Below are 27,695 nucleotides of genomic sequence, written 5' to 3' on the forward strand. Positions count from 1 at the left end.
AGAGACTGGTTGGTACAGCTAGAGGCCCTGTTTTAATGCTGTCAAGGCCTCCTGAATACTAATCACCCTGCTGGAGGGACACAGCTGTGTGTATCACTCACATCCCTCAGAACTTGAGCATTCTCAAGCATGAACGGTAGTGAGTGATGGATAGGTGACTCTAGGATTTGACCCACCCATGGGTCTCAAGCCCCCATAATAATTTCTCCATATGATTTGACTAGCCTGAGAACACTTTTGATTTGTCAGTGACTGGCTCTCCTGCCCTCCACATTTGCATCTCTGGACCTCCCTTTATGTAGGGCTCTGACAGGTCAAATTGAGGCTCTGTGGATGCTCCCTGACCTCACGTCCCCAGGTAGCTGTTTTTAAAAAGATTCTCCTTTAAGATTGCTTCTGGCTGCTGACCTCTGAGTCATACAGCATGACAAAATGGGATTTCTCCCTGCTGTTGAATTTTCCGATGGGGTAATTACTGTCGCATCAAACCTCACAACTGGATTTAAGGCTTATGAAGGCTGTGGGCTTGTCCTGGGAAGGGCTGCCTGGCTTTCATCGGCTTACTTTAGGAAGTGGCTTCTATTTTGACTTCCACTCCCTGCTAGGGAACTGTATGCCTGAGGCTGAGCTTGGCTTCTGTGTCACAGACACATATAATTTTTTTTTCCTAATCCCTTTCTTTCATTTTTGTAGATTTCTGAAGCCCGTCTTTCTCTGTTTGAGATAAAATCTGTATCTTATTCGACTCCTTTACGGGAGTCTCACACTGAGTAGCCTCATGTAGAGAAGGTAGGTAGGGTTCCAGTATGCAGCTATGCAGATCTACAAGCTACCCCAAAACTTGGGATAATCCAAAACATTGGCTGCCATTGACTTTTCTCTCCTCCAATGAGGCACTGAGTACAGAGATTGTACTAAGCAAATGGAGGCAACGGGAGGGATGGCTCAATGATCAAGAGCACTTGCTGCTCCCACAGAGGCTTCCAGTTTGGTTCCCAGCACTCATGGCAGCTCACAACAACCTGTAGCTCCAATTCCAGGGTATCCCACACCCTTTTCTGAACTCTCGGGGCATCAGCCACATATGTGGTGGTAAATACACATGCAGGCATACACTCAGACACATGCAATAAAAATAAATCGTTGAAAAAAAGTTATGTGCCTAGCTCTTTCCCATCTTGAATGATGGTGGGTGAAAAAGCTGAGGAGCCTGACACACAAGAGAAAAAAACAGCAGCCAAGAAGGCTGGTGGTGATGCCGCTGGTGCAGAAGGGGAAGCCCCATTGCAGTCGGAACCCTGTCCTGGTTAGAGGAATTGGCAGGTACTCCCGATGTATTCCAGAAGGGCCCTGTACAAAAGAAAATACTCGGCTGCAAAAACCAAGGTTGAAAAGAAGAAGAAAAAAGAGAAGGTCCTTGCTACTGTCACTAAACCAGTTGGTGGTGACAAGAATAGTGGTACCCGGGTTCGAAAGCTTCGAAAAATGCCCAGGTATTATCCTACTGAAGATGTTCCTCGGAAGCCATGGCAAGAAGCCCTCAGTCAGCACATGAGGAAGCTGCGTGCCAGCATCACTCCAGGGACTGTCCTGATCATCCTCACCGGGCGCCACAGGGGCCAGAGGGTGGTCTTCCTGAAGCAGCTGGGCAGCAGCTTGCTACTTGTGACAGGACCTCTTGCCCTCAACAGAGTTCCTCTGAGAAGAGCACACCAGAAATTTGTCATTGCCACCCTCAAGAATTGATATCAGCAAGGTTAAAGTCCCCAAACACCTGACTGATGCTTAGTTTAACAAGAAGCAACTGCTCAAGCCCAGGCACCAGGAGGGCGAGATCTTCGACACAGAGAAGGAGAAATAGGAGATTACAGAGCAGCACAAGGCCGATCAGAAAACTGTGGACTCGCAGCTTTTGCCAAAGATCAAAGCTGTTCCTCAGCTCCAGGGCTACCTGAGGTCTCAGTTCTCTCTGACAAACGGGATGTATCCTCACAAACTGGTTTTTTAAATTACTATCGACCTAATTAAACAGCTTCATGCGTTTAAAAAAAAAAAAGTTATATGCCTAAATTGGTGGCAGTGTGCTTCCCTGCCACAGAAGACCAACTTCTCCTTGTTTTCACAGACAAGTCTGTATTTAGTATATTAGGTTTGGGGTATTATGTTTTTTCATTGTTGTTGCTGGTACAAAATATCCAACAAACGCAACTTAAGGAAGAGGGTATCCTGGCTCACAATTGGAGGTATATATAGTCCATCATGGGAGACAAGGCACTGTGGTGGGAGTGTGAGGCAGTAGTTCACATTGAGTTCACAGTGAGGAAGCAGAGGGAGATGAATCTAAAAGATGACTTAAACATGTATGCACACTTTTAAGGAGCATACGTATGTAGAACAAAACTTAATGAGAAAGCAAGAAATGGTAAAGGCAGGATTTAGGGTCAGATACCTCAAGTGAAGGAAGACTTGGATAAATTAATGTTATTATCAAAAAAAAATTGAACGACACTAAGGATCCCCAAAATATGTGACCATTTTAATATAGGGAGATTGCGTGTGTTAATCTTGAAATGGCCCAATTAATCACAAAAGGCAAGTTAAAAGGTAGGTTAGTCAGAAAGATGAAATAGGCCAAAAAAAAAATAATAATATATTGCAGCCTTTGCAGATAGAGGGAGGTGCAAAGAGCCAAATAATGTAGGCTACATCCAGAAATCAGAATTAGGGGGGAAAAAACAGTTCAGTAATACCTTGATTTTAGCTCAGTTTCTCTCACCCTATCCCCCCTTTTGAGACAGGGTCTTAGGTCACTCAGGCTGGCCTCGAATTCACTATGTAGCCAAGGCTGGCCATGAATTCTTGATCTTCCTGGGAGCTAGATTTGCAGACTTGTACCACTATGCCTGGTTGAGTTTGCCTTCCTGACCTCTAGGATTGTAAGATAATGCTTATTGTTTTAAATTTATAATTTGTTTCAATAGCAACAAGATTTATACACTGGGCTAGGCATGGGCCAGTTAATTGAATTATGATTAATATAGTTCTATCCCTAGGTCCATCTCCCCACCCCTACCCCAGACAGGGTTTCTCTGTGTAACAAACAGCGTGGCTGTCCTGGATCTCTATATGTAGACCAGGCTGGCCTTGAACTCACAAAGATCCCCTTGCTTCTGCCTCCTGAGTCCTGGGATCAAAGGCATGTGCCACTCAGATTTAATGTTTTTTAAAAAGGATGAGATCTCTGAAAGGCTCTTCACTGCTCGTCAGATGAAGCTCTGAGTCCTCAGTCCAGTAGATTCTTGACATGATTCTACCTCCTTTCTCTCTCTTTTTGGTTTTTCAAGACAGGGTTTCTCTGTGGCTTTGTAGACCAGGCTGGTCTTGAACTCACAGAGATCCGCCTGCCTCTGCCTCCCGAGTGCTGGGATTAAAGGTGTGTGCCACCAATGCCCAGCTTTTCAAAACAGGGTTTCTCTATGTAGTCGTGGCTGTCCTGTCACTCACTCTGTAGACCAGGCTTGCCTCGAATTCAAGAGATGCGCCTGCCTCTGCCTCCTGAGTGCTGGGATTAAGCTCTATCTCCTCTCTTGCTCTAGCAAATCAAGAATAGCAAGCACTCCATGTCCAATACCGCATTCAGGCCATGTTTTAGCACAGGTCCCAGTCTCTGAGCCTCTGCAGTTTTCACTGATTATTAGTTTTTGATGAGATCTTGGTATGTAATTTCAGGCTGGCCTTAAATCTGTTATCCTCTGGCTCAGCAGTACTGTGCGCCACCACGCGATTTTCTTAGTTTTAACCAGGATTCTGGGAGAGCAGTTGAGGCACAAGTCATTTTCATGAGGGATTGGTCTTTTTGCCTCTATACCCACTAATCCGATGAGATAATGGATAGCCATCCCTCTGGAATTTGTAAAGCAAGTTACAAGCGGTATACCTAGGCTAGAAAGGCCTATCTTGCAGGAAAACGAGCTCAAAGACGAGGCTGGCTCTGGTGTAGCCCGATGTCCGCCCCAGTGCCCCCGGGTCCAGTTCAGAGTTGCCTCTCTCCTGCCCGTCGCGTGGGACGGCGGTTGCTGAACACGGACCAGAAGTTCTGAGGACAGAGGCCGGCAAGGCCGGCTAGCCGGGGAACCACGCGGAGCCAGCACACCGCCTCATCCGCAGTTGAAGAAACCGCTCTGGGGCTGGACGGAGGCGGAGCAGAAGCTCACACTGGACCAACAGAAGAGCCTTAAGATGCTAGGAGCGATCCTAGGGCGGTCCCCGGCGCGAGGCACTCTGGGATTTGTAGTTTACTTCCCGGACAGCTCTTCTCTCATTTCGGCCGCCCGCCTTTTAATCCTCGCTGTCTCCCAGCACGCCGAATACTTTATCGCGGCACGTCCTCACGTACGACTACACTACCCAGAAATCCCTCCTTCGCGCTCCGGCAGGCGCCCGGTCTTCTTCGAACTACAGTTCCCAGAGGGCTACTGGAGAAGGGCTTCCCCCGCTTTCCCGGGACCACAATTCCCAGAGACTTGACTTCGCGGCTTTTCTCTCGGTGTCGTGTCTCTCTTGGCGCTGGCTAGGCTAGTAGGGCCACAGCGACGACGTGGTCTGTCGTGTCCAGTGTCAGGGTGTACTCTTCTGCCGGGCTTTCTGTTGTTTCAGCCACTTTTGCCGGACAGACCGTCGCGGCTGGCCTGAGCGGTGACCTGGCGGGCCGCGCCTGCGCCCTGCCGCGTTTCCTGCCTGGCTGGTGGCGGCGGCCATTTTGTTCATCCTCCTCCTCCTCCTGCTCCTCCTGGTAGGAGCGCAGTGTCCGGAGCGGGCTGGGGGGAGCGAGCCGGAGAGCGGGGTTCAGTACCTTCTCCTCTGTCCCCAGCCGGAGCCCGGAGCCCCCCTCCCCTTCCTTCCCACCCCCTCCCCTGCCCTCCCCCTTGTCCCGGGATCGCTCCGTCGCACCCACCATGATGGAAGACGACGGACAGCCCCGGACTCTGTGAGTACCCGAGACCGGGGGTGCCAGGCACCGAGCTGCCCGGGCACGCGGGATGCTGAGGGAGGGAGCAGGAGAGCGGGACCCGAAGCCGAGAGCCCGGCGTCGCGGTGGCGCGCTGTGAAGTGCATTCCCTCTCTGTCCCCCTTTCCTAGAGAAGGAAGCCCTCCCTTCCCCCCGAACACAGTTACTTCCTAGGGTCTAGGACTAGTCTCGACCTTTTCCTCCCGACCCCTTCTTTGCACACCCTTCCTAGACTGGGCTTGTGCACGGCTGAGGCTGTCAGGCTCGGGAGAGCTCCGGCGTCCCCCGTGCTTTGGGGGCTCCGGGCTGAGCCGGGAGCTGTGGGTGCCCACGGGGGCAGGGCTTGGCGGGGGTGGGACCTCTGCTGCATCCTCTGGCATTAGCACCGAGACTCAGTCCACGTCCTCAGCAGTCCACGTCCTCAGCCTCAGTCGCTCCGGGTCCTTTCCCCGAGCCTGCAACTCTTTTAACCAGAGGAGCCCCTTGTCTCTCTCTGCCCCACGTGCCCCACACTGTCAGAAACACCCGCCCAGCGCCCGCTGCTTTTGAAGTGCCAGAGAGGTTGCCTTTTGCCGCCGTGCACCACCTCGGTCCCTTGGATAACGAAGTTTACTTTGAGCGCTCACTACGCCAAACTGACAACCAGTTAAATTCCTTTCGCTCAGTTTGTGATGCGGCTTCCTAGTCGGTTTGTGCGTCGGGACCATCAGAGTTCGATAAAAGCATGTCTTCTCCCGCTATTTGATGCGTGTCTTTTGGGTGCTTTTTTTTTTTTTTTTTTTTTTTCCGCGGTCTAGCTGTTGGGTTTCACCTGATGCCCAATCTAATGAATGAATTGCATCTTACAGCCACTTAATTGGCGTGTCCTTCTTTCCCAATGCAGAGTGATGAGTCAGCGTCTGTATTCCTTTCTAAATAGTGTGGCACTCTTTTTCCCCCTTCGTCTGAGTAATTTCCAGTTCATTGTTTAAAGTGATCACCTTGGGTTTTCCCAGCCTCTCCAGGCCTACTACTCCTGCCTGGAGTAAGTGCGCAGAGTCAGCCTGCTGCATTGTCTGTCTTGCCTCGCTCTGTCTGGTATTGATTGATACGATGATCAGAGTCCGCTTGGCTGGGTTAGCTAATGGGGAAAGTACGTTTGGAGGAATGGATGACGATGGGTGGACACTCAGGACCTCTGATTAACGTCCCAGAGCGTCATTCTTACCACAGAAAATATGTTCAGTAAAGAAGGTCCATATCAATGTTCAATGTTGATACCTTTTTTTTTAAGCATTGTTTATAATTTCCATTCTTATTTCTTTAACACTTTGTTTGGGAAATTTGAAAATACTAAACATATACCCCACAATGAAAAATTTGGTAGGAAAATTTGTGTGTGTGTTTCCATTTCTGTTTTCCCAGAAAAAAAGATAATTAAGACAAAACTTGAAATTTGTTCTGTTTGTTTGTTTGTTTGTTTGTTTAAACCAAGGCTTGGTATTTAATAGTTAGCAGTGTGTACTTAGAAGCATCTGGGAAAGCTAGACTTAAGGCCTAGTAAGCGCATATTCAAGGAAGATGGCAGTTACATTGTATCTAAAGTACCTGAAATGTCATCACTGCATTATAATAGTTACTGGATAATTGGTAAATTCTCATGTCTCATTAACTGCATCTATTTGTTCCTTAGAGTTTTCTTGCATTTGTCTGTTACATTGTATGCCCTTTCTGTTTCTTTTCCTGTTAATTGTAATTGCATCCACTATCAGGTCTCCTCTAGACCAGAGCTAAATCTTATTATTTCATACATTTACCATCTCATATCTCTTTCCCCTCCCTAAAACCCACTTTAGTTGTCTGTGTTTGGTTTTATAAAACTGTGATATATACATATGAGTGAATAAACGTGTTAAGCTCTGTTGTCCCTGTGTGTCAGTATGTGTTTATTATGTCTTTTCTCCATGGGAAGTTGTGGTTTTTGTTTTGTTTTTAAATACAAGGACTGTACTGCTTCCTAGGTCTTAACCCTTCCAGCACTTAGTTCACTCCTTGGAACTTAAGAGGTACTCATTAAATATTTTAAAGTTGTACTTCTTTGGTTAAATTAGAATTAAGATTGTTTTTTAAAGTTCTGACAGCCTTAAATTATAGGTAGACATTGTCATACTTCCTAAAGTTTGTTGATTTGTGTGTGGTGTGGTATGGGTGTGTGTGTGTGTGTGTGTGTGTGTGTGTGTGTGTGTGTGTGTGTGTGTGTGTGTGTCTAATGTAAAGTCTTGACATCAAAGCAAATGTTAAATAGGGTTTGATTTTGTTTATGAAGAGCCTATATTTTGCATTGTGATCTATGGATTAGGTTTCTCAAGTGGCTACTATGTTTTAAAACTATGTGCTCTAAATAAAGTTGATCTTAACCTGTTTACTTTAAAATGCCTGTGTGTTACTAGTAAGGTTTTCTTCCTGCAGACACACACAAGCTAAGACATATGGTTCTATCTTCAGAAAACAATATGGTGTTTATAGCCTAGGTAGGTCTTTAAATATTCATTATCTACAGTATTACTAATTTATTTGATGGTATTTAAAGTTAGAATTGCCTTGATGTTGAGTCTGAAATCCTATTTGCCATATAGTTGCTGTAAAGGTCTGTTTTCTGATGTTCCTCATTTTTATTTGACATTTATTTTGGGGTATTATATATTAGTGATCTTAAAAACAAATCAATGAGGTTACAATATGTGATACTGGTGTTTGAAATAGACCAACCTTGTAGGACATGTTTCAGCCTTGGGTTGTGTCTTTGCAGTGCAGTGATTTGATCTGTGGTATCTGAACCCACAGTGTGACTCTAAATTATATTGGCAGTGAATTTTAGTTTACTTTATTCATCTATTTGGTGTACCAAAACCCTAGAAATTGTTGCTCTAGGATAAAACCATACTGTTCAATGCCACCCTTTAAGGCTATTTATTCTTCCTTGATACTCAATAAAAAGGAGGAAATAAGCCATTGATTTAGAGGGTACTCTGAACATCAGTGAACAAAGCAGAAGAAAACAATGTAAGATCTCATGGACTTGGCTGCACCATTGATTTAGCTATATTTTAGCTATAATCAAGCTGTTTCAATTAGTCATCTTTGTTTCTTTAAAGCTTGTATGGCTCCATCCTTTAGTCAGGTCCTTGGTCAAGTTAGTTACCCTACACTATGGTGCCTTTCTTCAACTTTGCCTCCTTCCTAAAATCAAGTGACAGCTTAGACAGTCCTTTAGAGGGCTGTTGAGGGTTATTGTTGAAACTCTCCTTTTGATAGGAACTTATTAAGAATAATAAAACTACAACTGCCTTTATGGAAATTTAGCACTACAGTATTTTTGTATAAAAGTGCTGGTAATTTTGGCCTTGGAAGTGCTACTTTTCAGAGTGAGGGCACATTCAATGGAAAAGCTGTCATTAGCTTTCTACAAGGCACGATATTCTTAATTTCTGCCCAGTTGGACATAGGAAGTAGTTCACTGGCAATGTGAACTTCTGCCTGCTGTGAACTGCCAAGATTTCTATCGTCCATTTGGATCTTAGGCCCAATGTTAGGAATAAAGGTATCATTTTCAGTTATTAATGCTTCAGTTCCTACAGTTCCTGTTCTTAGAAGACAAAATAGACTGTAAGGTATGCATTTTCCTTATTTTTTCCTTGAGTTAAAATCATTTTGGAATTTCCTAAGTGTTTTCTGTTACCATAAGAACTCAAGACATTTGTCTTCTGTTGTTTTGTATATGTTCCTTAGGTAAGAATTGCATATTTAAAAACTTGAAACTTTAGAATATACTTAGTACTACTTAGCTGCAGAAGATGATGACGTATAGAAACAATATCTTTTGAAAGAAACAGCTATCAAAGTCAATAAGCTACGAAAGATGATGACTAAGTTTAATATTGAATTTTGTCTTAAATACCTTTGTTTCTGGGATGGATTATTTTTTGATAATGTAAAAGGCACAGTATACAACAGTATTTTTGAAAATATAAATTGTGCCTCTGTTAGATACATAAATTACAGAACCTTGAGTAGAAAAGTCAGTCTAAAATTTAGATAAATGTAAGTGAAATTATATACTGAATTGTGCCCTTTTCATCTTGACAAACTAAGTAAGATGTTCTCTGTGTTATAGAAGGCTTTGTATGTGTTTAAAATTTAGTCTGCTGCTTTAGCAGTTAGCTCTTGAAAGTATTTGAAAAATAGGACACTTTAGCACTGGACTTTTCTGTAAATATTTCACGGTATTCTAAACTTGAATGTTAACAGTTTTTAATCTTTGACAATGCTAGATACAGAAATTAATTATATACATCAATGTTCCTCTGGAATCTGGGAGTTCCCTGACTGATTGGAAATGGGTTGACTTAGAATCAAAGTCTTGTTAAACAAAAACAGCTTTTATTGTGATTTAGCTGTGGAAACATGCATTTTTTTCCTTTAATGAATCTTTTTAAACATCAACACAACTTACAACTTTAAGTCATCAAAATTTTGCTATAGTAAAATGATAGTCTAGTGTTTGTTTTTGTCACCAGCTAGCTTTTGTTTTGTTTTGTTTTGTTTTTGTTTGTTTTGTTTTTATATCACTGCAACCCCTTGCCCTCTGCAGATTAGACTGGTCAGATGAACATAGTATTTAGAAAATCAAGATCACTTGCTCATTTTCTTTCTACTGTGTCTCTTTTACAAAAGGAAGTTAGTCAATGGTTACAGGTTCATAAAGTCCTTGTGAGTGAAAAGGGACAAACATTTATGGCTAATTCATAATCCTTTAACCATTTGCTTCTGCTGGAAAAAAAAAATCACTGTATGTCCTACAGTGGGTCAGCTCTATTTAATTATAAGGAAAAGATAGCATATTAGATCTAAACCAGTTTGTCAACTAGCTTATTCTTTTATTTTAATAGCACTGGACTTGTATTTCAGCCTTAGAACATGTACCCTGAGGTTATTGGTAACCACTGCTGTGAAGTTCTTAACTAAGCTGTCAAGTTGCTACTCATTATTTTCCTGTTTCACTTTTAATTTTGTGTGTGTGTCCCTGTGTGCATTATATGTGTATACATGTGGGTACACAGGTGCCAGAGGAGGCCAGAAGAGGTCGTTGGATCCCCTGGAACTGGGGTTACAGGCAGTTGTGAGCTGCCCCACCTGGGTGCTGGGAACTGAACTCTGTCTTCTACAAGAACAGCAAGCATGCTCAATGACTGGGCCACCTCTCCAGCCCCAGTTCCTACCCATTCTTAACCAATCATTTTAGGTTTTATTTAACCTTAGCTTTCTCAGCCCTTTTTTCTTTTAGCATGTTTCATTTGAAAGCTTTGTATGTATTTAACGTGGCAACTGTTGCAAGCCTTATTTTGGTCTCAGCACTGTTTCTTGATGTTATATTGTGGCCAGAAAGTAAGATGGTGTCCTTTTACTTCCCAGAAGAAATTATGTCACATTTTATATAAGTAATGTTTTGGTTTATGAAGTGGTTCATGACAAATGTACATTTAAGGTGTTATTTGTTGAGAACCAGAAAGACTTTGGCAATTTATTCAGAGAAGATAAAACTATAACGTAAGACACAAGTCATTCTGTATTAAGACATAAACCAAGTTGGTCATCTCTGGGGAGTTAGGTGGTAATTTTTCTTTTTTTCTCATTAAAATTTTTAATCAACTGCTAATTAGGGGGAAAAACTCAAAACCTTTAAATATCCAGTCAGAAGTATATTTCGCTCTGTCTTAATTTTTCTCTGAATTTCTAAAGAACTCTTCTTAAATTTCTTTTGTTATCTAAAGATTGTTTTGTTGATGCTGATAGGAAGTTTAAATTATTCACTTCCATTGTTCTTAAGCAATGAAGATTGTGTCATCACTAACAGTCTTCTTTAGTGCAGACCCCAGCTCCTCCACCCTACCTACCCTCTGCTTTGCTAGAACAACTTGACTCTTGCACTCTTCTTTGTTCATGTAATTGTTTTGCTTGGCAGTGTTAAGATAGCACTTAACTACTCTACTATTAGTTCATCATCAAGATGTTTCAGTAAATCAATATTTGTCATACTTATGTTACATATTATTCTGAAATTGAAAATACAGCTATCATAGACTTACCTGGAAAAATTAATCATAGACAGGAACTTGAAATAAAAGATGAATTAAATATTAACAATTAGAGCTATAACTAAAGAAACATTACTGATAATGTTCATTCTCTCTCTCTCTCTGTGTCTCTCTCTCATGCAGATATGTAGGTAACCTTTCCAGAGATGTGACAGAAGTCCTTATACTCCAGTTATTCAGTCAGATCGGACCCTGTAAAAGCTGTAAAATGATAACAGAGGTAAGATCTTCCTGGTTAGGAGTGTCATCCATTGCCTGGTGTTGATGATAACATGAGTTGATTAATTTCATTTTAACTTAAGCCTCAAATTATTCTGTGGGAGAGATTCATGTGTGTGGTATTGACTGCTAATCTGTTGATTTGGCTAGTAAGTTAGATGAGGAGGCAAAGACTCTGTGTTGTTATTACATAGTCCTCATGCTGTAGTTAGCTTCGGGTGATTCTGCTTGTAAATAGCCATCTGGGAAAGATGTAAGATGACGGTATTCATACTCCAGTGCAAATGCTGTTGACTCAGTCTACATTTCAAGTCTGGAGATTGGTAAGTGTTGAAGTCAACATTCAGTTATGTGCACAGTGGGTTAGGTTAGTGTCTACTAAGGCCTGAACAATTTTCTGTAGATGTGACTTTAAACTGTTACAGTAATTTTATTTGGGCTAGGAATGTAGCTAGTGGTAGAGAATGCCAGGCCCTGGGTTCAACCCCTAGTACCAAAATAAAATCCAAAAGTTTTGTCTCACTTTCAAAGAAAAAGTTTTACTTTTCTCAGTTAAGACTCTAGTTGTACCCAGGTGACACATGTGTTAGTTACTCTTTTCTTCCTTTTCCTTTCTGCTTATGTATCAAAAATTTTTTGATTGCTGTGTACCAGATACTATGTTAAGTGCTAAGAACCCAGTGATGAATAAGAGAGTTCCTGGCCCCATAAGATTTCACCGGCTTGTAGGAGACTAAAGTCAACACTCACATACAACACAGACTAAGTATAAGTGCTAGGAGATCAGATAGTTTACAGTGCTGTGGGATTATCAGGAGAATAGCTATTGTGGTTGTTGGGAAGTTTCTACTAGGAGTCAGAGCGCAGACAGAAACTTAAAGGATAATAGACAATCTTGTCTAGTGGGGTCTGAGGAAGAAAAGTCTATGAAGAGAAGAGTATTGATGGAGCCTATGGCAGAACAGGAGTGCTTGTGGAAAAGAAAAGCCAGACCTCTGTTTCCTGTTAAAATTGTATTCAGTAGATGCATAGGTAGAGTTTGAAGTGGAATTAGTCAGAGATGCCAGTACGTGATGAGGCAAGAGTGTTTGAACTGGTGTTCTAGCCTGGAACTGTAAACACCTGTGAAGAGCATTGGCTTTTTACTATTCTGGTATATATTTTCCCTTCTTTTCATTCCTCACTTTGATTATACATGTATTCTTATACTAATGAGAAATATATTTTTTTGTGGGCACTATTGAAAGCACTATGAATACAATGGAGAAACAAATGAAGCTCCAGAAGAATACAGAGAAGAGCCAGGGAGAGAGCAAATATAAATGTTCTGTGATGACTGATTGGAGGATGAGGTTGAGGCCACATGTAAGGGAAGCTGTCACTTCCCTTAGTCTAGGCAGGAATATTAAGATGGCAAGATGACTGGAATCTTGTGGGTGGTAGAGGGCAATGGTGGGGAAAGAGTCTAACAAGGCAACCAAGATTCAGATGCACATAGGGCATATACAGTTGAGATTGGAATGCCAGGTTATTGGAGAGGTTTAGCCAGGGAGAAGACAGGGTTTAATTTGTATTGTTTGTGTTCGAGACAGGGTTTTTCTGTAGCTTTGCAGCCTATCCTGGCACTCGCTCTGGAGACCAGGCTGGCCGCAAACTCACAGAGATCCACCTGCCTCTGCCTCCTGAGTGCTGGGATTAAAGGTGTGTGCCACCACTGCCCCTCCTTAATTCACATTTGTGAAGATAGATTGTTCTGTGTGGAGAGTGAATTTTGGGTACAAGAGCCGTGGGGGAAGCCAGGCAGCGGATTTATTCGCATAGAGATGATAGATGGTTGAGCTTTAGAGTGGTGATGAAGAAAGATAATAGATAAATTCAGAGTTTTTATTTTGGAGGTAAGAGCAATAGAACTAGAATGTAGGAATCAGGGGACTCTTAAGATTTTTGTCAGTGCAATTGTGTGGGTGTTAACATGCTACGTGCTAAAATGGGGATGACTGAGAAAGGCACAGGATGGATGGGGGAGTGGTGGCAATCAAGATTTCTGTTTTGGCAGTGTTAAATTTAAGATACACTTTGACTATACAAATGGAGGTTTTATGTAGGCAGTTGGATAAGTGAGTTTGGAATTCTGGAGAGACCAGCGCTGAAGCATACAGTAATATCTGAAGCCATGAGACTACGTAGGATCATCTAGAGAGAGACGGTATATGAGAGCAGGGGGCCTGAGGTCTTGAGGCCTGGAGCTTGGAATAGCTCAGCATGCAGGAGGAACAAATGACCTTCTGAAGCATCCTCCAGTGAGGAGGACACCAGATGTGTTGTAGCACCAACAGAAGAGAACATTTACAGGAGAGAGGATGGTAGTCAGCTATTTTGAATGTGTGAAAGAAGAAAAGAGATCAGGTGGCAGAGAAGTCACTAGTGAGTTAACGACGTGTGGGCGGGCTCAGTGGCTGCCTTGGTTGGGATGGCAGTGGACTTGAGTGACTTCAGGATGCACAAAATAGAGAAAGTGGAAAGGGTCACTGGAATGTTTTTGAGAGACATTTCGTAAATACTTAACAAATATTTTTAAAAATCTATGTGTATACAGATATTTGAGGAATAGAACTCTTTACAACTTAACCATGTCTTACAGTTCCTGGATTTGAACTTGTAAATAGTTTAAAAATCTCTTATTTTTCTGTTTTGACATTTATGTCATCCAACAATGGTGACCAGACTAATTTAAGGTAAGGACTCAACTGATTGTTAAGAGTGTTGTTTGGCCAGTGGTCTAGGTAGGAAGTTTCTAGAGGACATGGACTCCAGGAAGGAATGTCTAACGAACAGTTTTCTTTTATAAATTTGATTTTGTTGCATAAAGAGTCCTGTTCTTAGCCGGGCTACATCTTTTGTTTTTGTTTTGTTTTGATTTTCAAGACTGGGTTTCTCTGTGTAGCCCTGGCTATTCTAGAACTAACTCTGTAGACCAGGCTGGCCTCAAACTCAGAGAGATCCGCCTTCCTCTGCCTCCCGAGTGCTGAGATTAAAGGTGTGGACCACTATCACCAGGCTGGTTGCTACATATTTTAAGATTTTTCTATAAAAAATTTTCTGGGATGAAAAACAGTGGTTGTTGTAAAGATCTTTTTTGTTTGTTTGTTTGTTTTTCGAGACAGGGTTTCTCTGTATTGCTTTGAGCCTGTCCTGGAACTCGCTCTGTAGACCAGGCTGGCTTTGAACTCAGAAATCTGCCTGCCTCTGCCTCCTGAGTGCTGGGATTAAAGGCGTGTGCCACCAACGCCCATTCCATTTTATCTGGAATTTTATTCCTAGTAAGTTCACATAGAGTCCATGTGTTATTCTCTTAGGACATTTTATAGTAAATAGTGTTTGTACAGTTAAGCTGCTAGCCAATATAGGTTTCAGTTTTATAAAAATATGTGCATATTTTAGGTAGCTCTGATTTCTGAGCAACCTTATTAGCTGTGTATTTGCCAACTAATGAAGGGGTTTTTTGTTTGTTTGTTTTTAATGTTGGTGTTTTGTGGTGTAAACTTGTAGCTTTGCCCTGGGTTTAGTTAATATTTATTTAGTTACTTGGTTTTAAGTTACTGGGTAGCAAACCCAGGCCCTGACACATGCTTTCCCACTGAGCTGTACCACAATGCTAGAATATGTAAACACATTTTCAGCAATTATATTCTAGATCCCTAGTGTATTTGCTGGACATTGGAAGACATTTTCAAAATACCTTCAATCTCTGGTAAATTGAGCCTGTTTTGCAATTTTTATTTTAAAGCTGCTGTCTTTCATATGTGTGTGTACATATGCTGGCCTTGAACAGTCAGTCATCTGATCCTCCTGCCTTTGCTTCCCATGTGATAGAGTTACAGGTGTGTGTAATCATGCCTACCTATCATGTCTATTTTGGAAGATGGAGATTTGCAATAACTAGTTACAAATCTTAAATTTTTCTCTATTTTTATTCTTTCTTTCCTCTTCTGGGTAAGGAATACATTATATCCAATCTGTATAGCTATACAAAATGTTGTAAATTGTAGTAGCCACCGCCCTAGTTTTAATTTGAGGTAAAATTGACTCATTTCTATATATTTTGTTGGTTTATTTTTTTTTGAGACAGGGTCTCTCTATCTAGCCCTGGCTGTTCTGAAACTCTATGTAGACAGGCTGGCCTCAAAGTCACAGATCTGCCTGCCTCTGCGTCCCGAGTGCTAGGAGTAGAGAAAGGTGTGTGCTACCATGCCCAGCTGCATTTTTGTACTTTTTCCCCTTTATGACCCTGTAATATCATATATGAAGGATTGTAATACATAAGTAAAAATCAGCCTTTTAAAATAATGTTGGAGCTTGGTGGTGGTGGTGGAGCACACTTTTAACCCCCAGCACTTGGGAGGCAAAGGCAGGCGGATCTCTGAGTTAAGTCCAGCCTGGACTACATAGTGAGTTGCAGGACAACCAGGGATATAGAGAGACCCTGTATTGCAAAAACAAAACCTAATAATAGAAGAAGAAAAGAGCAGTGATAAGAAACAGTCCCCACTATATCTGAGGTAGAGGTTTAGGGCTAGTAAAAGGTATCTTGTTAAACATACTTCACCAGACTTGTATATTTTAATTTAATACTCAGTCATGATTCTTTACTGTTTGTGTGGCTCTGCTTGAATACATCAGTATTTTGAGGTTCAGCTTAAGTCTTAAGTGTTAGGCTTTCATAAGCTTATACAATCTCACCTTGTGCGTTCCTAGCTGTCAGTAATGTTTTTTCCTGGATTTTCTTCTCAGCAACCCGATAGCAGAAGGGTCAACTCTTCTGTTGGATTTTCTGTTTTGCAGCATACAAGCAATGATCCATATTGCTTTGTGGAATTTTATGAACACAGAGATGCAGCTGCTGCATTAGCTGCTATGAATGGGAGAAAAATTTTGGGAAAGGTAAGATAATGGGATGATGACATCCCGTAATTGTATATGTTTGCATGTTAAATCATTTTCTCTTAGCAAGATTTAAAATAAGACAGTCTCTATTCAGCCCAGTGCCTTTACACAAATAATCTAACTTGATAAATGATTAAGTGGTAAGTGTTAACAGCTCAGACTGACATGCCTAATAATTGTATTAAATATAATCTTTGTTTTTAGGAGGTCAAAGTAAACTGGGCAACAACACCAAGTAGCCAGAAAAAAGATACTTCCAGTAAGTACTCCTGCTGCATTTTACTGTGGAAGCGTGAAGTTATCCTGGCAGCATTACCAGCTTACCTAAGGTTTTTTCCTCCTTTAGTGTTGCCTGATTTCTTAAGTATTTGATTACTAAATGCTTTGATTTCAGATCACTTCCATGTGTTTGTTGGGGATTTGAGTCCAGAAATTACAACAGAAGATATCAAATCAGCATTTGCCCCCTTTGGTAAAATATCGTAAGTATCATAATCAGTATTAGACTCCGTAGTGATAGGCAAAACTGTATGATTAACTTGTATTAGAATCAAGGTTTTCTTTCTCTACTTAGTGTGTTTTCTTTGGTTTTTACTTTTGTTTTGTTTTGTTTTTTTTGAGTAGATGTTGTTGCAAATGTTGATGTCATTTTGATGTTTGGGGTCTTGTTTTCAGATAATCCTGTGTATAATATGTTTAAAATTTTTAAGTGGTTTTGTTGATTATATTTAAAGCAAATATTTAGATGGTAAAACTTTCAGCTTTTTGTCAAATGTTTTCAAATCTTAATGGTTAAGAATATTAAGTTAATAAAAACTAAATGTGATTATATTGTATATTAAACCTTTATTGGAGTTTATAAGTGGGGGGAATCTAGGCATAGATTATGGTTAAATTGAGTATATTATAGTTAAATTGGAAATGTATTATGTAAATGATGAATGTATTTTGATATTTAGCTTTGAGAAAAAGTAATACTATTGCAATATTAAATATTTTCTTGTCTAGATAATAATATGGATTAATTTGATTTTTGTTAGTGATATTTGATTCTTCTAGGGAGGGGACAAATGGGTTGGTTTTTATTTTTAATTATATATGCTCAAATTTTGTTATTTGATTAAATATATTGGAAAATTAAAAGTGGTTGCAAGTTTTATAAACTGTCAGTTTATCTTTGGTTAAAATGAATTTGTTACATTTGTCAATTTAAATTAAATGTATGACTACAGAAATGTTTGATTAAGAACAACAACTTTTCTATTAACTTTTATATAACTTGTTGTTCTATAGATTTAATTTATTTGTAAGAAAGATTTAATTATTAATTTTCTGTTTTGATATTTGCTTTGCTTTTTAATCTAAATGTGGTAAGTAGTACTGTTGTAAAATTAGTATAAAATGATACAGGTTGCTGTTTTTGCTCTTTATTTATACCTGAGACCTGCAGTTTTTCTACAGTCCAAGTCACAATTAAAAGTAATAGCATTCTGGTTATTTTGCAGAATTGCTCATAAGAATGGACAGGATCTTGAAGGCTAACTGCAAGGAACTGTGCACACTGGAACTCAGTTGTAGATTTTTTTTCTCATTTCTATTTATTCTTATTATACATTATTTATATATACATATTTTAGTATTTACATTTTAACATTCTATATTCAGTGGAGTTCTATATTTCCAATCATTTTAACTTACTCACTAAAATTTCTGTGTAAATTTGTTGTTTTCGTACTGGTGTGCTTAGCGTTGTTGTTAGTTTTTTATTCTCCTTTCTTAAATTTCTGAAAATGTCAATTTTTCAAAATTTACAGCTGCCCAAACTCCAAAATGATGATAGAGAATTGACCAAGAAAAATAAAGAAATCTGTTAACAGGCCATGTATGCCTTTTTAATTCCTATTTTTTCCTCTTTTTCAATTTTTTAATATTTCATATATTTTATATCACTAGGCAGAAGACATTTAACTATTTAGATATTGCATGGTAAAGTAGTTAGCATTGTTGCAGTAATTTAATAGAATCAGTAAATCTTAGAGGACACTAGCAAATAGAATATTAGAAAAGGAAACTGTTGTTCCTGTTAATCTTCAGATTTGAGTATCTAGTTAGAAAGCACAGGTTATGTGATTAGGTTGCATGTTTATTACATGTTTTTGTCCTACTGCTTTTTTCTAACAGGTAAAGAAGCATTAGGGAGAGTTCAGGAATGGCTGTAGTTAATTAGGGCTAACTGGAGTTTATTTTTAAAATGCTCACAATACAGTGTGTGTGGTTCCTTTTAGTTTTTATTTTGAGGATGACTTTTACTTCCCTCATTTAGCTGTGCTTCTTTTCACAGGGATGCCCGGGTAGTTAAAGATATGGCAACCGGAAAGTCCAAAGGCTATGGTTTTGTATCTTTTTATAACAAACTGGTACGTCCTTTTAATTAACTATAGAACTTTTATGTGAATAATAGGAAATAATTCTTTCATTAACTTAAATACCTAGGAAAGGCTAGGGTGATGACACAGTGAAGGGAATTATTAAAATGCTTTTGTACACTGGTGAAGGCAGGCAGAGTGAGCTAGAAGTGAAACCTGAGACCAGTGGACTCGAACCAGTATGAGAATTACGTTCAGTTTTAACGAGGAGAATGTCTATTTTAATCATTTCATCACAACTATATTTTCATAACGAATATTAATGGTTACAACAGTTATGAACGTATGTTAGCCTCTTTTTACATTTTCTGTAGTAAATATTCCATTATAAAGCAACCATAAACTTAAGGCACTTAATGACCTTGTGAGAGTTCTATTTTTCTTTGTATCCATTTATATGTATTGGAGAAAAATGTTTTGGGGGTAATGAATGTGATTATCTTTTTTATCCTTATATTAGTGAAACATAGTTCTTAAATTTAAATGTTATATTAGTGTTTTGAAACCTGTAAGTAAAAAGCAGCTTTTGTGGTTCAAGTCGTTTTGTTGGTACCATCTTTGTGCTTAGTGGACTCAAAGATGATGAGATGTACTGGAGTCAGCAGTTCCAGCTTTCCTTTTGTCTTACTGGATCTTTTGTTTTTTCTTTTTCTTTGTTTCTAATTGTTTTTTTGTTGTTGTTGTTGTTGTTTTTTCTCCATAGGATGCAGAAAATGCAATTGTGCATATGGGGGGTCAGTGGTTGGGAGGTCGACAAATCAGAACCAATTGGGCCACACGTAAACCACCTGCCCCTAAAAGTACACAAGAAAGTGAGTTATATCTTCATATATGTTGCAAGTATAGATTGTGATCACCCCATGTAACATTATGTATTAATTTCTTAATATTTAAATTAGTGTAAGTTCTACCTTGAATCTCATATGAACTTCAGATATAAGTATCTTTCAGGCTAAGAACCAACTGGTTTATTTGTAGATGAGATCTATATTTAAGGCTGAGGCTATAGCTTGAGTTGGTAGAGTGCTTGTGCTTGCCTAACATGCATGAGGCCCTGAGTTTGGTCCCCAGCATCATATAAACCAGGTGTAGAGCTCTACTCATGCCCTGTAATTTTATCACCTGGGGAGTAGAGGCAGAACACAAGTTCAAAGTCCTTTTCAGCATTGCAGTGAATTCAAACCTGTCCTGAGATACTCGAGACCCTACCCCCAATCTATTAAGTCATAGCATGCAGAAAAAAATGTTGTTCCTCCCACTGGGAAATATTTTAACAGTATGTAGCTGGGAGCACATGCCTTTTATCTCAGTACTCCGGAGATAGAGGCTAGGCTAGTCCACATTGTTCCAAGATAGCCAGGGCTACATAGAGATTTCCTGTCTCAAAAACCCAAGAAAATAAAAATAAAATTTTAAAAATGGCCTATAAGAACAAAAGATTGTACGTGTGTGCTATGCGGATTGGACATGGGACCTTGCACACGCTAGGCAAATGTTCTGCCCCTAAGCTTTAATGTCCACTCAAAAAGTAGTTTTATAATACTGTGTAACAGTCTGAATTTTGCTATTTTCTTCATATAGCTAACACTAAGCAGTTGAGATTTGAAGATGTAGTAAACCAGTCAAGTCCAAAAAATTGCACTGTGTACTGCGGAGGAATTGCTTCTGGGCTAACAGGTACAGTGTGTTTTCCTGTCGCCTTCTCTGTTGGTATTTCAGCATTATTAGTATAAATTCCATGGTTAGCATGAGCTTTAAATACTTTCTTTGTGTATTTTTCTTTATATAGATCAGCTTATGAGACAAACATTTTCACCATTTGGACAAATTATGGAAATTAGAGTTTTTCCAGAGAAGGGCTATTCGTTTGTCAGGTAATGCTCCAGTTATACAGTCATTACTCTTACATCTGCTTCATTCCCTTCACTTACATTATTGGCTCCTTACTAGCTGTCAGTTTACCTATATAATATAACTTAAGAAAAATGCCAACTGAAAGGAGTCAACCAATGAGTTCCTATATTGTTTGCTCAAGTTCTTAAAAAGTGAAGACAAAACCTCACTGTTTTTCTCCTCCTAGATTTTCAACTCATGAAAGTGCAGCCCATGCCATTGTTTCTGTGAATGGTACTACAATCGAAGGACATGTGGTTAAATGCTATTGGGGTAAAGAATCTCCTGATATGACTAAAAACTTCCAACAGGTAATTCAATATTTCTTAGCACTTTTTAAGGTTTCCATCTTACATACCTGCATAGGAGCTTTGGAAATTGTAAAATAAACAGTAAAATAAAGCATATAGGTGCTTTCAGTTGATTGTGTAAATGCTATTTCAAAATTGTTTTGCGGTATTAACTGAATCTTAATACTTTCTTTTCACAGGTGTCACCACCCCAATAAACTTAGACAATGATAAATAACAGAGTCCTATTCACATAAGGGTGCTTACTTAGTTTTTCTCTTCCTTGTCTCCCACTCTTTCTTCAAATACGGTGTTTCTTTCTTGTTACCTAAAACAGTAATTTGCTTTCTCCTAGGTTGACTACAGTCAGTGGGGCCAGTGGAGCCAAGTGTATGGAAACCCTCAACAGTATGGGCAGTATATGGCAAATGGGTGGCAAGTGCCTCCCTATGGTGTATATGGGCAGCCATGGAACCAGCAAGGATTTGGAGTAGAGTGAGTTGTTTTGGTTTTTCCATTGTAGAAACAGATGAGCCTCTAGGGAAAGAGAAATCTGTGTTCTCCAAGGGGAGAGTTTACTGAAATGATGTTGTGTTAAGGTATTTGGGTTCTAGATGTTACATAACAAATTTCAGGAAATATAGTTTGTAATACTTTTCATTACAGAGATGGGACTGCAGTCTGACCTCTCTGTAAGCAATTGGTAGAGTTTGACTCATTTATAGTAGCACTTTAATTTTACATGTATAAAAGGGGTCTTTGTCCAGATATGCTCAGAAATGTGGTGTTTTTGTTTGGCCTGTATAAGACATTTTGGGAACTTACATGACATAGTACAGTTTGCTTCTGTGATAGATTTGATAGAGTTGTGATAGAGTTGGTAGAGTTGGAGTCATTGCTTCAGTGTTTCCCCTAGGCTGAGCTAGACCCTTATTTTCACAGGTTTATTGCAAATACTGCAAGAGTCAAAAGCTGTAACAAGAGTACTGCCTCCTAAGTCATTATTTTTATAAGTCAGGGTTTCGTTCTAGCCCAGGGTGTCCTATATCTCACTGACTCACAGTCCTGTCCCAACCCTCAAGGTACTAGGATGAAGACAGGAGGCCTTATACCGACCTCACTTAGGATTGTGATTATTATATTTTTATTTTGAGACAGGGTCTCTGTGTAGCCCTCGTCTGTCCTGGAATGTTTGTTTTTTCAGACAGTCTTAATATGGGGCCTGGTTGGCCTGTAATCTATATAGACCAGGCTGGCCTTGAATTCACAAAGATCCACCTACTTCTGCCTCCCAAGTGCTGGAATTAAAGGTGTGCACCACCATGCCAGTCTTCATTTATTATTTTTTAAAAACCAGCTTTTAGGTGGTCTGCAGACTTGAGGTAAGCTGTGATTATCTTAGCAAAGCTGGACTGGACTGTAGGGCACTGCATCGAATAAACAAGGCCCTGGGTGCAATCCCCAGCACAGCACGAAAATAAGACCCAGTGAAAAGCTGTAAGATTTAATGATGGGTGTATGTGTTCAGTTTGTTGTAGATTCGTGTTCTGTCATTAGACTCTGCTTGGTTTTGTATAGCTGTGTAGATTATCTTTTTCTTGTGTTTGCTGAAGATTTTTCCCCCCACTTTCTTCCAAGTCAATCACCTTCTGCTGCTTGGATGGGTGGATTTGGTGCTCAGCCTCCTCAAGGACAAGCTCCTCCTCCTGTAATACCTCCTCCAAACCAAGCTGGGTATGGAATGGCAAGTTTCCCAACACAGTGAGCTGGGACTCTAAACACAATTGTAACTCACCATAGGCTGCAGTTTCCTGTGACACTCTGAAGACATGAAAAGTAAACATCGGAAAGTGAAAATATTTATTTTAAAAATTGAAATGTTGGAACCTTTAGCACAGCTTTGCTTGGTGAAGGACACGTGTCTTCTAGTTCTGCCTTTTTAAGTTTTTGTTCATGATGGATATGAACATGATTTTTCTTTGTGTACAAAAACTAAAATAAAGTCAATAAAGACAATTCTGACTAAATTTTGATATAATAGGAGAAATGGGTAATACGTTTTGATTCTTAGACACTATTCCGTTTTTATCTTGCTGTTCAGTATTTTAACTCACTGTGTTTTTAAAAGAGCAAAAAAGGGAGTATCGTGAAAAACTGCGAATCGCATCAGTCCATCCTGAATTCTGATACTCCCCTCCCATCCCCTGAGGTGGACCGCATTGAAGTTAGCAGGAAAAGTGTGATTTCAGAAGAAATACATGATGTGGGAATCGCTGTGGAAGAAATACTTATTTCTCTCTCTGTTAAAGAAACTGAAGCCAGACTGACAGCTTGCAACCTAAATAAGGAACAGCATCGTAGGAGTTCCTTGAGAGAATGTTGGTGGTCCACATTAATACATATTTTTAAAACCTTCAAAGTGTTGGTTATCAAAAATGTAGTATATTACATTTCATTTTGGGGGAAAATTCCAAGTATGGTGTTTATATTAAAGTCAGACAGTCATACTTGTGCTTTTACATGGAGTTTAAATGATAAACATTGTAAATATTGAATAACTACAGTGTTTCAAAAGCATGCTTCAACATAGAAGTAGCAGCAATGTAATTATTCGAGGTGACAAGTAACATACATCCTCACTGCAGTGAGTGCAGTGCTCAGTAACAATGTTTAAGACTGGCATTTTCAAAGTTGGCCATGTAAAATTAAAATGACACAAATGACTACACAGAAGAAGCCTTAATTTAATTTCATACAAATCTTTTGATGGATTAGTATATTCTAAATTGTAAATGGAAGTTAGATTTGGGTTTTGGGGTCTTTTTTTTTTCCTTTTTTCTTTTTTCTGTATTTGGTACACAATACCTTGATTAAAACCTAGTGAAATGATTTCAAGGTTCCTATAAGTTGTATAGCACAAATGTTTTTTAAAAATCTTGGGATGTTTTTAAAAATAAGATATATTTTGCCCAAGAATTTTTTTAACAAGATTGCTAAAATATCTTTAGACAGCTTGATGTACCAATTTATAATTGGATATTCAATTTAAGTCTATACAAAGTTGTTACTTTTATTCCTAATTTGTTCTTTTTTCTTGTGGGGAGTGTGTGGGTGACAAGCCTGAACAGGCCTGAGTTGTATGTGTGCAGTTTGTAAATGAATCAATGCGTTGGGAAGGTGCAGGAGTTCCAGTTGTGCTTCCACGGCCTTTTTCAGTCTATGTGGATACAGTCTGCCTCATATTTCTTTAAAATGGGAATGTGACATAGATAGAATCCTGTGTGTTTCAGTTGTGACAGCTAGGGGGTGCAAATGTTCTGGGAGTGTATTCAACCTGTTGGCCTGTGTATGCACAAGAGCAAACAACCCCAACAGTTCAGTGGTACAGGAGGCAAAATATAGCTAGTTTCCACACTCAGCCATCGAAGTCAAAGATTAAGATAATGTGGTTTTAGATATTGATGACCACAAAAATTCTATTTCCTCCTTTCTTCACTTAGAAATATAGCCAAATGTATTCAGCATAAAAGTTTACAGGGTCTGAAGTTCATTTTTGAGCCAAAATCTTAATGTACCTCAGTTTTTTGGGGGGTTTTTTGTTTTTGTTTTTTTAAACCACAGCATCTCTGTGTTGTACTTGTCTATGACTACATAGACTGGTTTCTTCTGGTCCTCCTACCTTTGGGGGATGTTCTGGAAAAGGTACTTTATTTTTATAAGAAGAAAACAAGAAGCTATATTCTGCCCCAAGTTAAGATTTTCATTAACCTTTATGAAACTCAAACATCCTAAAGATTTTCTAAGTTGATGAATTGATAAGAGCTTATTAAATTAAAATTTCAGTTTGCGTTCTTTTTTCCCCTCTGCCAGTAAACTGTGGCTTATTGAAATAAGTAATGGCCAACTCTAGCTGTAGTCTTTTCTGTTATATATTCTGTGATTTAATAAAATTATCCAGACTAGTTACATTGCCATAGTGAGCATGTGACTGACATGTCTTAATTTGGATGAGGAAAAAAAAAAAAAAGGTTTCTTAATAAGTCAGTCACAGTCATTTCACAGCAAATAGTTTTAGTTTTAAGATAGAAAGGGACATGTCCAAACAAAATGCACTATTTTAGAAAGTACAATGATCAAGTTAACACAGGTTCAGACTGTCTTACTACACAGATTGGAGTTTGTGCCGTCTCGGTCCACTTAGCCTAAGAACTGTTGCCTTTTCCTTCCTGTGTTCATTAAGAACAGCGGAGAGACTCTTTGGCATGCAAGGAAATGTCTCTTCATAGTTTCTTGAGATTTATCTTGGTGTGTTTCTGCCTGCCATCGTCTGTGCTCGAATCCTTTTCTACTAGCATTTCCTCGGTGCCAGTCCGTCTGATCTTTATGTCTGCCGGCAGTGAGAGGCCAACTAAAGCCAAAGCTGTAAACCACAGTTGAAGTAAGTCTTTCAATAAAGACTAGACTATGTAAGTGGCTTTTTCTTATTGTTGTTCATTGTGTAACTCTTCCAGTTACTGCCGTGAAATAAGCAGTTTGCTTTTATCAGCAATGAGAAAAACATACCTATACTTCCAGGACTTGGGTTCTTTGTGTTTCATAAAATTCAAGCTCTGAATATGAAGGGTCAGAAATTGGTGCCCATGGGGTGGGTCAGTAAGATGATTCTGGGTAAAGGCGATGGATGCCAAGCCTGATGACGTGAGTTATTTCCAGGAAAAGTGCATGGTGGAAGGTAACAAGTGACTGATCCCCATTCACACTGTGGCATATGTATTGATGTGCACATATTTAATATTTTTTCAATCTTTTTTTTTTTTTTTTTTTTTTTTTTTTTAGGCGGGGTCTCTATGTAGTTAGTCTTGGCTGTCCTGGAGTTCACTATATAGTTAAGCTGGGCCTTTAACTCACAGAAATTCTCTTGCCTCTGCCTCCTAAGTGCTGGGATTAAAGGCATACACTACTATACCTGGCACATAAATGTAATAAAACTTTTAAAAAGAAAATCTCATCTTTCTAAAAAGTATATTTCTGTTAAGTGCTAGATAGTAAAAACTTCATTATTTTGAATTCTGTAAACATTGTTCAGAAATACAAATGTTAGGAAGTAAATAGAACCAGTGTTCTAGACACCCGAAGTACAATCATCTCCAAATTAGACTCTCACTTGTATCTATGGTGTATATTGCAAAGAGGCAAAACCTTTTGCAGTTTTTTTTTAAAGGCCATCACTATGCTGGGTAGAGTGGTGCACACCTGTAATCTCAGTACTCTGGAGGCTGGGTCTGAGACATAGCAGAAACCCTCTTTTAACATCCTTCCCCAATGAAAATCCTTACATCGCCTGTAGCACAAATAATAAAAACCCAGAGACAGATACTGGGAGTCAGGCTGAAAATCAGAAAAGCAAAGCAGCCAAGCCACCAGAGATCTCCACATTTGCCAGTGCTCAGACCAAAGGGGTAATCCACTGAACCTCAGACTGCACTGCTTCTCGTCAAATTTCAGACTGCTGCCTGAGACTGCACTGAGCTCCTTATATTCTCTCTAGTGCTGGGGTCAAAGGCCTGAGCTCTGTTTCTCTTTTAGACCAGTTCACTCTCATGTAGCCCAGGGTGGCCTTGAACTCACAGAAATCCATCTGCCTCTGTCTCCTGAGTGCTGAGATTAAAGGTGTGTGCCACCACTGCCCAGTTTCTTTTTTTTTCCATTTATTTTTTACATTCCAACTGCCCAGCTTCTATGGCTGTAGCTAACTTTGCATTCTGATCTCCAAGCAAGCTTTATTAGATCATAAACAATATATCACTACAATCAACCAATGGGTTGTGTGTTTAAAGGCTTGTTCTGCCAGGCTTAGTAAAACAGTACCCTAATAATTATATTCATATGGGTGAAGATTGATGACTGGTACCTTTTGGAGGGCAAGTTGGGCAGTGTGCCAGGGATTAAACCTCGGGCCTTGAACATGCTAGGGAAATGCTCTACCATGGAGCTACATTCTTAGGAGACCTGCTCCATTTGGGGAAGAGAAGTTGAAACAATCTCAGATGTAGCCCAGACAGGCATTGATCTCATGATCTTCCCTCCTTAGCGTCCCTAGTGCTGGGATTGCAGGTGCGTGCCACCACACCACAGTTTTTAAATGCCTTGTTAATAAGAAATTTGGCTCCTGTTTTCTACTGGAGTTGGGCATATTTGAAAGACTGGAGCTAGGCTAGGTATTGTAATTAAGGTACTTTGTGCAAATACCTCTGTTAGGTATTTGACTAAGAACTAAATGTGAAAGAAAATTTAGGGGATAGAGTTAGGAGTAGAGGGACCACAACACTGAAAAGGAGGGGCTGAGGAGGAGATCGCTCAGTTGGTAAAGTGCTCTGTCTAGTATCCATAGTGGACACTGAGACAGGCAAACCCTGGGAGCTCACTGCTCAGCCAGTCTAGCTGAAATGAAGTGTTTAGATTACAGTGAGACTGTCAAAAAAAAAAAAGGTGGCAGGCAGATGAGGTGGTCCATCAAGCCTGATGACCTGAGCTCCATCCCCAGTATTCATATGGTAGAATTGACTTCTGCCAGTTAGCTTCCAGCCTCCACCCGTACACCCCTCACCCCCAGTTACATAGACACACACAGTAAAATAAATAGGGTGCTCAGACTCTCTTCCAACTGCTGGGCTTGAGGAATCTTCCTGCTACAGTATCTGGTAGCTGGGACTGCAGGTTTATACTACTGCACCTGGTTTCATATATAATGTCAACACCCTTAAACAAGGTTGTTTGGAAA

The 27,695-nt window shown here is 39.8% G+C and overlaps 1 protein-coding gene and 1 pseudogene across 6 annotated transcripts; both read left to right on the forward strand.

The window, feature by feature from the left end:
* The first annotated feature begins 1,185 nt into the window (after positions 1 to 1,185).
* On the forward strand, positions 1,186 to 2,052 carry LOC100757744 (annotated as a pseudogene).
* Positions 2,053 to 4,488: 2,436 nt separating this feature from the next.
* Tial1 (TIA1 cytotoxic granule associated RNA binding protein like 1) lies at positions 4,489 to 22,952 on the forward strand. 6 transcript variants are annotated; one of them, XM_027404465.2, is made up of 13 exons: positions 4,494 to 4,987; positions 7,457 to 7,518; positions 11,266 to 11,362; positions 16,153 to 16,302; positions 16,510 to 16,564; positions 16,700 to 16,787; positions 18,647 to 18,722; positions 19,435 to 19,543; positions 20,313 to 20,408; positions 20,521 to 20,605; positions 20,812 to 20,935; positions 21,270 to 21,409; positions 22,553 to 22,952. In XM_027404465.2, the coding sequence occupies exons 3-13, from the start codon at positions 11,351 to 11,353 to the stop codon at positions 22,677 to 22,679; spliced, it is 1,062 nt and encodes a 353-aa protein (XP_027260266.1). In that variant the 5' UTR covers positions 4,494 to 4,987; positions 7,457 to 7,518; positions 11,266 to 11,350; the 3' UTR covers positions 22,680 to 22,952. The 6 variants fall into 6 exon arrangements, with proteins under 6 accessions (XP_027260268.1, XP_027260264.1, XP_027260266.1 ...); XM_027404466.2 differs by having other exon boundaries at positions 4,495 to 4,987; positions 16,204 to 16,302; XM_027404467.2 differs by lacking the exons at positions 7,457 to 7,518; positions 22,553 to 22,952 and adding an exon at positions 21,115 to 21,173 and having other exon boundaries at positions 4,489 to 4,987.
* Positions 22,953 to 27,695: the final 4,743 nt, after the last annotated feature.

The sequence above is a fragment of the Cricetulus griseus genome, chromosome 3 (genome assembly GCF_003668045.3).
Source record: "Cricetulus griseus strain 17A/GY chromosome 3, alternate assembly CriGri-PICRH-1.0, whole genome shotgun sequence".
Taxonomy (NCBI): domain Eukaryota; kingdom Metazoa; phylum Chordata; class Mammalia; order Rodentia; family Cricetidae; genus Cricetulus; species Cricetulus griseus.

Coding starts and splice junctions, on each gene's coding strand:
- Tial1 (XM_027404463.2), top strand. CDS start 4,956: ATGATGGAAGACGACGGACAGCCCCGGACTCT. Junction 11,363..16,152: donor GCTGTAAAATGATAACAGAG/GTAAGATCTTCC, acceptor TTTTCTTCTCAG/CAACCCGATAGCAGAAGGGT. Junction 16,565..16,699: donor CCAGAAAAAAGATACTTCCA/GTAAGTACTCCT, acceptor CTTTGATTTCAG/ATCACTTCCATGTGTTTGTT.